Below are 8,603 nucleotides of genomic sequence, written 5' to 3' on the forward strand. Positions count from 1 at the left end.
AATACATTGAAAAAACGTATGTGGACAAGATGCGGCCGAAATGCAACCGCGCGTTAAGCGCACGGCCGGCGCTTCCACAAGAAGGTATCGGCTGATCTATGTTGTGTTTATGGGGTGTAAGTATAAGTGAATTGTTAACCGGGTTGGGTCAAGCATCCTTCTGTTCGTTGGGAATTGTACTACAAGGGAACTAGGGAAGAACTCGTGGGCGCACGTCAAAGACACCAACAACTAGGTAGGCATGCTGCACCTACTGAATGGAGTTCCATGTCAAATTTTTCATGTCGTTATGTATGGCCGCATTCATCATTCAAATGCAGAGGCAGGAGGTAAACTTAAAAAAATGCAAACATTGGTGTACCATACTGTATTCACACTGGACCGTAGGAGGAAGAATACGAGTAGTACATCACGAACTGACGTTTACCGCTTAGCGACCAGTGAACTTATTTTTATCTATAAAAGGCTAGTAGCATAGATAGCTATATATGTATAGGTTGGTGTGGTGACAGTGACAAACTAACAGAAGTAACTACTGTCTATGTCTATCTTGCTGTTCTGTATCTTCATGGGCTAACTAATTAAACTTGCTGGAGTATCATACAAATGATCGTCGCGATTAATTAAGCGTGCTCAGGTATATTTTGCAACGGACACGGTACGTGACCCAGGCATGCAAACTAAACTAGAGGTACTCGATCAAGTGCACTGGCTGTACAACTCATAACAAAAAAGTGCACTGGCTGTAGCCACACTCCAAAGCTAGAGCATGCTCCAGCTCAAGCTTGAAGCCTTGAAGGTAGCCTTGATAGTTCATCCACCAAATAACGAAAATTGCCGCCTAAGCCATGGGGCACCTGTCTGTCGTGCGACAATTCATGCATGTACCTCAAGCAAATGGCCCGGCCGGTGGTACGTAGTTGGCATACGTTTGGGACCTCCAGTTCATGTATATATACTCAGCCGAAGTGCTTCTCTCATCATTCATTCCACCCTCAAGATATAGAAGCTCAAAAGACCACAAAGCTATGGCCATGGCTATCTCCTCCGGCCTTCCGGCTCCGTGCTCCCTCCTCATGGCGACCCTGCTGCTGCTCATCGTCCAAGCCCAGAGCGTCACCAGACACTACAATTTCAATGTATGTCCACAATTCTTCCATCTTCTGCATGCATTTCCGGCCATCATCTTGATCTGATCACATTAATTCATGCATGGTGCTCGAGCTCGTCTTGATCGAAACCTTACCTCTGCATGCATGCAGGTGCAAATGGCGAATGTGACGAGGCTGTGCGGGACCAAGAGCATCGTGACGGTGAACGGGGAGTACCCCGGCCCGACGCTGCTGGCGAGGGAAGGCGACCGCGTCGTCGTCCGCGTCACCAACCGCGTCGCGCACAACGTCACGCTGCACTGGCACGGCGTCCGGCAGCTGCGGAGCGGCTGGGCCGACGGGCCGGCGTACGTCACGCAGTGCCCCATCCAGACGGGTCGGAGCTACGTCTACGACTTCACCGTCACCGGGCAGCGTGGCACGCTGTGGTGGCACGCGCACATCTCCTGGCTGCGCGCCACCGTCTACGGCGCCATCATCATCCTCCCCAAGCACGGCGTGCCTTACCCGTTCGTCGCGCCGCACAAGGAGGTCCCGGTCGTCTTCGGCGAGTGGTGGAAGGCTGACACGGAAGCGGTGGTCAGGCAGGCGCTTCGGACGGGCGGAGCACCGAATATCTCCGACGCTTTCACGATCGACGGACTACCTGGGCCGCTCTACAACTGCTCCGCCAAAGGTACCACCACGTTTTTTCTGTTCTTCTTTGTAGCCAATGTGAGTCACAGGTCTGCAAGACGTGCCAACTACTAATAGAGATGTTGTATGGTGACACATCGCAGACACTTTCAAACTGAAGGTGGAACCCGGGAAAACGTACATGCTGCGCCTCATCAACGCGGCGCTCAACGATGAACTCTTCTTCTCCGTCGCCAATCACAGGCTCACCGTCGTCGAGGTCGACGCCGTCTACGTCAAGCCTTTCACCGTCAAGACCCTGATCATCTCTCCAGGCCAGACCACCAACGTACTCCTCACCGCCAAGCCGTTCCACCCCAAGGCCAACTTCTACATGTCCGCCGCGCCCTACTCCACCATCAGGCCCGGCACCTTTGACAACTCCACCGTCGCCGGCATCCTCGAGTACCAAAAGCCCGGCTCACCCTCCGTGCCAAGCTTTGATAAGGACTTGCCGCTGTTCAAGCCGGCCCTCCCGCGGTTCAACGACACCGACTTCGTCACCAACTTCACCTCCAAGCTCCGCAGCCTCGCCACGCCTCAGTACCCGGCGGCCGTGCCACGGTCGGTGGACAAGCGGTTCTTCTTCACGGTCGGGCTGGGCACGCTCCCGTGCCCCGCGAACACAACGTGCCAGGGGCCCACCAACAAGACACAGTTCGCGGCGGCCATGAACAACGTCTCCCTGGTGCTCCCTTCCACGGCGCTCCTCCAGTCGCACTTCACCGGCGTGTCCCGGGGAGTCTACGGGTCCAACTTCCCGGTCACGCCCCTCTTGAAATTCAACTACACGGGGGCGCCGCCGAACAACACGAACGTGGCCAAGGGGACGAAACTCCTCGTGCTGCCATTCAACGCGTCGGTGGAGCTGGTGATGCAGGACACGAGCATCCTCGGCTTCGAGAGCCACCCCCTGCACCTGCACGGCTTCAACTTCTTTGTGGTCGGGCAAGGGTTTGGCAACTACGACGCCGTGAACGACCCTGCCAAGTTCAACCTCGTCGACCCGGTAGAGCGGAACACCGTTGGGGTGCCGGCCGGCGGGTGGGTGGCCATTCGCTTCCTCGCCGATAACCCAGGTAACTACAGTTTAGTTCAATCTTTTCGCAAGAAAAAAAAAGAGAGCTTATAATATAAGTACTGAAAGAATATTTCTGTCCATGCTCATAAGTATCATATTCATGCACGTGCAGGTGTATGGTTCATGCATTGCCATCTGGAGGTGCACACGACGTGGGGACTGAGAATGGCATGGCTGGTCCTAGACGGGAGCCTTCCGAACCAGAAGTTGCTCCCCCCGCCGGCCGATCTCCCAAAATGCTAGGGGCGCAGGCTCAGAGCCGTTGGTTTTCCTCTTTTGATTTGTTCGCCAATTTGCGATTGATGTCTCTCGTGGAGGGTTGTAGCTTTTTTTCTAGTCAGTCTCTTGACATTACAATTTTCTATTTGCAATTTAAGTTTGTTTTCTTCACTTGATTAGCAGTTTGTGATGACAATGTATAGATGGGTATTAAATAAACAGGGGTGTGATTTACACAACAAGTAGCTGATACTTTTCTTGGATGTCATATCATTTAGCCCAAGTTGTTCAAATATAATTTTTTGCTTCTGTATGTTTTTTTTGTCGAACTATGTACATGTACACTATTTTTTGAACAACCTCATCACGAAGGCAGAGGGTTTCTGTAGTTCATTAAGAAGAAAAGAGATGGAACAATTTATAGAAAATTCAGACCCAAAACCTGACATGGTCAATTAGAGAAAACCAAGTAAAAAACCAAAAACTGAAAAACAAAAAGAAGAAGAAAAAGACGCTAGAGCTTGGGGATAGGGATAAGACACACGGAGCCTGACATAAAAGAGCCCAGAGCCCAGAACCACCACTCGCCCAATGGATCTCATTTATATCAAGCATCATCTCGTCTTTGCACGAAAGCATCATGGACTAACTTAATCATGTTAGAAACATCATGGAAGTTCCAGCTTTGACTTCCCGTGAATGCCTATCAAAATGCTCAACGCTGCGATCACTTGCGGAGAAAATATTCTTTTTTGTACATGTCCACATAGGCTTTCATCTTCTGCTGAGCGTCCTCCACTTTACTTGCCTATAGTAACTCACCAAAAACCTCCAACAATCTATACTCTGCGTGCTTGGTCATTGGGATGTTGCATGCAATGTTCTTCTCCATATGCTCGTTGCGTCACCCAGAAAGAGAGGCACCATCCTTCTCCGCATGCAAAGGCGTCAGGGTCCCAATCAAAGGGCATGGACCAAGCGACTAATCTTGCTAAGAAATTTCTCCAGAGATAATTGTGGAACATCAACTAGTGCCTCCTATATCAAGGATTTCGAACTGAGCAAATTGGATTGGACTAGATCGATCACACGTATATACAATGTTGCAAAGTGAAGCTCAGATGGTTAGGTTTCTTGTGATGGAACCGACCCATCAGGGTGCAAGTCTTTTACTTGGCATCTGTGGTCGTACTTTAAAATTTTGATTTAGACCTTCTAGCGATGTGTGTTCAGTGGGAGAAGACGTTCCCATCGACTACGAAGACGTCTGTGACGACTTTGTCAATCATAAGATGATGAGCCGGCTTAGACTTTCGGTGATGTTCATAAGGCTAAGTGTTTGTGCATTTGTACGAGTGTTGTTGTACTGTGTTTTAAAGAAAATACGGTGTTGCGAGAACAGGAGAGCACGTGTCAACCAACCAAAAAAGGCTCTGAGACAACCAAAAAAAAGGGAAATGCTATTATTCAGCCGACCGGAAACAGACTCTGCGTCCGCCGCCTCCTCTTCTCTACACGTGGCAATATGGGCACATCAAGGTAATCACTTCCCCTTTCTCAACCTTATCTCCTCGCCCACCAGTATGCCATTTTTTCCTTCTTCCTCGATCTCCATCCCTTCTCTCTCTCTCATCCTGTGGCGCTCTCCTCCCTCATCCATGGCCGAGCTATCCTTCCCGCTGCAGAAAAGATTCTGCAACAAGGCTCTTGTTGCAGAAGGCTCTCTTCAACAAAGCTTTTGTTACAGAGGTCGAATGGAAAAAATGGTTTGGAGAAATTCTGCAACAAGGTTGTTGCAGAAGGTTGAGTGCAACAAGGCTCATGTTGCTAATATCAGAGGAAAAAACCATTAATTTTTTTACAACAAAGTACTTGTTGCAGAAACCCAAGCGCAACAAAGCTCCTGTTGTAGAAATATAAAAACAAACCGGGGAAAATTGCAACAAGACTGTTGTTGCAGAAAGTTGAGCGTAAGATCAAACTTGTTGCATAGATCAGATGGCTACTCTGGCACTCCATCCAACGGCTGCTGAGGCGGCGGATCTTCTCAGATTATCCACCAGCTGACACATAGCGTTGCCCCTCTTGTTGCTACGCGTCAGCCAGCGGATAACTAGAAAACATTTGCCGCGTGGATGGCCGTTGGATTGATGCGGGGAGCTGTCCGATCTACTCATCCATGTGCATCACTGCTACCTCTTGAGCATGAGTTGGTTTTCCCTTAAAGAGGAAAGGGTGATGCAGCAAAGCAACGTAAGTATTTCCCTCAGTTTTTGAGAACCAAGGTATCAATCCAGTAGGAGACTACATGCAAGTCACCTCGCACCTACACAAACAACTAAGAACCTTGCAACCAACGCGATAAAGGGGTTGTCAATCCCTTCACGACCACTTCCAAAAGTGAGATATGATAGAGATAATAAGATAAATATTTTTGGTATTTTTATGATATAGATTGAAAGTAAAGATTGCAAAGTAAAAGATAGCAGAAATAGTAAATTGATAGGAAAGCAATATGATGGAAGATAGACCAGGGGGCAATAGGTTTCACTAGAGGCTTCTGATACGTCTCAAACGTATCTATAATTTATGAAGTATTCATGCTATTATATTATCCATCTTGGATGTTTATGGGCTTTATTATGCACTTTTATATTATTTTTGGGACTAACCTATTAACCCAGAGCCTAGTGCTAGTTTCTATTTTTCCCCTTGTTTCAGTGTTTCACAGAAAAGGAATATCAAACAGAATCCAAACGGAATGAAACCTTCGGGAGCGTGATTTTTGGAACGAACATGATCCAGGAGACTTGGAGTTGAAGTCAAGGAAGCTTCGAGGTGGCCATGAGGCAGGGAGGCGTGCCTGCCCCTCTGGGTGCGCCCCCACCCTCGCGGGCCCCTCATGGCTCCCCTGACCGACTTCTTTCACCTATATATGTCCATATACCCTAAAAACATCAGGGACCAGAATAGATCAGGAGTTCCGCCGCCAGAAGCCTCCGTAGCCACCGAAAACCAATCTAGACCCATTTCGGCACCCTGCCGGAGGGCGAAATCCCTCTCCGGTGACCATCTTCATCATCTCGGCGCTCTCCATGACGAGGAGGGAGTAGTCCACCCTCGGGCTGAGGGTATGTACCAGGAGCTATGTGTTTGATCTCTCTCTCTCTCTCTATCTCTCTCTCTCTCGTGTTCTTGAGGTGATACGATCTTGATGTATCGCGAGCTTTGCTTTTATAGTTGGATCTTATGATGTTTCTACCCCTCTACTCTCTTGTAATGGATTGAGTTTTCCCTTTGAAGTTATCTTATCAGATTGAGTCTTTAAGGATTTGAGAACACTTGATGTATGTCTTGCATGTGCTTATCTGTGGTGACAATGGGATATCACGTGATCCACTTGATGTATGTTTTGATGATCAACTTGCGGGTTCTGTGACCTTGGGAATCTATGCATAGGGATTGGCACACGTTTTCGTCTTGACTCATAGGTAGAAACTTTGGGGCACCATTTGAAGTTCTTTGTTTTGGTTGAATAGATGAATCTGAGATTGTGTGATGCATATCGTATAATCATGCCCACGGATACTTGAGGTGACATTGGAGTATCTAGGTGACACTAGGGTTTTGGTTGATTTGTGTCTTAAGATGTTATTCTAGTACGAACTCTAGGATAGATTGAACAGAAAGAATAGCTTCGTGTTATTTTACTGCGGACTCTTGAATAGATCGATCGGAAAGGATAATTTTGAGGTGGTTTCGTACCCTACCATAATCTCTTCATTTGTTTTCCGCTATTAGTGACTTTGGAGTGACTCTTTGTTGCATGTTGAGGGATAGTTATGTGATCCAATTATGTTATTATTGTTGAGAGAACTTGCACTAGTGAAAGTATGAACCCTAGGCCTTGTTTCAACGCATTGCAATACCATTTATGCTCACTTTTATCACTTGCTACTTTGCTGTTTTTATATTTTCATATTACAAAAACCTATATCTACCATCCATATTGCACTTGTATCACCATCTCTTCACCGAACTAGTGCACCTATACAATTTAACATTGTATTGGGTGTGTTGGGGACACAAGAGACTCTTTGTTATTTGGTTGCAGGGTTGCTTGAGAGAGACCATCTTCATCCTACGCCTCCCACGGATTGATAAACCTTAGGTCATCCACTTGAGGGAAATTTGCTACTGTCCTACAAACCTCTGCACTTGGAGGCCCAACGTCTACAAGAATAAGGTTTTGTAGTAGACATCATGCTCTTTTCTGGCGCCGTTGCCGAGGAGGTGAGTGCTTGAAGGTATATCTTTAGATCTTGCAATAGAATATTTGTGTTTCTTGTTTTATCACTAGTTTAGTCTATAAAAGAAAACTACAAAAAAATGGAATTGAGGGTACCTCATATGCTTCATCTTTTTAATGTCTTTCGTGAAAATGATGGGAAGGAAAATTGTGCACAAGTACTAGAAGAAGAATTACATAGAATGCTTGGCATAAAATATGTGAATGATGAGTATGATTGCAATGTTGTTAGTATGAATTCTTTGAATACCCATGATGCTAATGATATGCAAAGCCACAAGCTTGGGGAAGCTATGTTTGATGAAGATGATATTTTTGTCCCCCAAGCTTTGATGAGCAAATTTACTATGATGAAAGCATGCCTCCTATCTATAATGATTATTGTGATCACACGTATAATTTAAAGAATAATGATAACCATGAAACTTGTCATCTTTATCTTAATTTTCAATCACATGATAGTTATTTTGTTGAGTTTGCTCCCACTATATTCATGAGAAGAAATTTGCTTATGTGGAGAGTAATAAAAATTCTATGTTTGTAGATCATGAAAAGAATGCTTTATGTGATGGTTATATTGTTGAATTCATTCATGATGCCACTGAAAATTATTGTGAGGAAGGAATATATGCTTGTAGGAATTGCAATAATATCAAGTTTCCTCTCTATGTGCTTAAAATTTTAAAGTTATGCTTGTTTTACCCTCCTATGCTAGTCGATTATTGTTCCCATAAGTTGTTTTCTCACAAAATCCCTATGCATAGGAAGTGGGTTAGACTTAAATGTGCTAGTCATATTCTTAATGATGCTCTCTTTATGTTTCAATTCTTACCTTTTATGTGAGCATCATTGAAATCATCATGCCTAGCTAGGGGCGTTAAATGTTAGCGCTTGTTGGGAGGCAACCCAATTTTATTTTTGTTCCTTGCTTTTTGTTCCTGTTTAGTAATAAATAATCCATCTAGCCTATGTTTAGATGTGGTTTTATGTTTTTAATTAGTGTTTGTTCCAAGTAGAACCTTTGGGAAGACTTGGGGAAAGTCTTTGCGATCATGCTGTAAAAAACAGAAAGTTTAGCGCTCACAAGATTAGCTACAACTTTTTACTGGAGAGTGCTATTTAGTTGATTCTTTTTGCAGATGATTAATAGATAAATTCCTCACGTCCAGAAATTTATTTTAGAATTTTTTGGGTTCCATAAGTATAC

General features: G+C 45.6%; 1 protein-coding gene across 1 annotated transcript; it reads left to right on the forward strand.

Annotated features, from left to right (window-relative positions):
* The first annotated feature begins 1,002 nt into the window (after positions 1-1,002).
* LOC123150744 (laccase-4-like) lies at positions 1,003-3,359 on the forward strand. The gene is made up of 4 exons (XM_044570576.1): positions 1,003-1,139; positions 1,263-1,788; positions 1,892-2,866; positions 2,981-3,359. The coding sequence occupies exons 1-4, from the start codon at positions 1,029-1,031 to the stop codon at positions 3,109-3,111; spliced, it is 1,743 nt and encodes a 580-aa protein (XP_044426511.1). The 5' UTR covers positions 1,003-1,028; the 3' UTR covers positions 3,112-3,359.
* Positions 3,360-8,603: the final 5,244 nt, after the last annotated feature.

Source organism: Triticum aestivum, chromosome 7A (assembly GCF_018294505.1).
Source record: "Triticum aestivum cultivar Chinese Spring chromosome 7A, IWGSC CS RefSeq v2.1, whole genome shotgun sequence".
NCBI lineage: Eukaryota > Viridiplantae > Streptophyta > Magnoliopsida > Poales > Poaceae > Triticum > Triticum aestivum.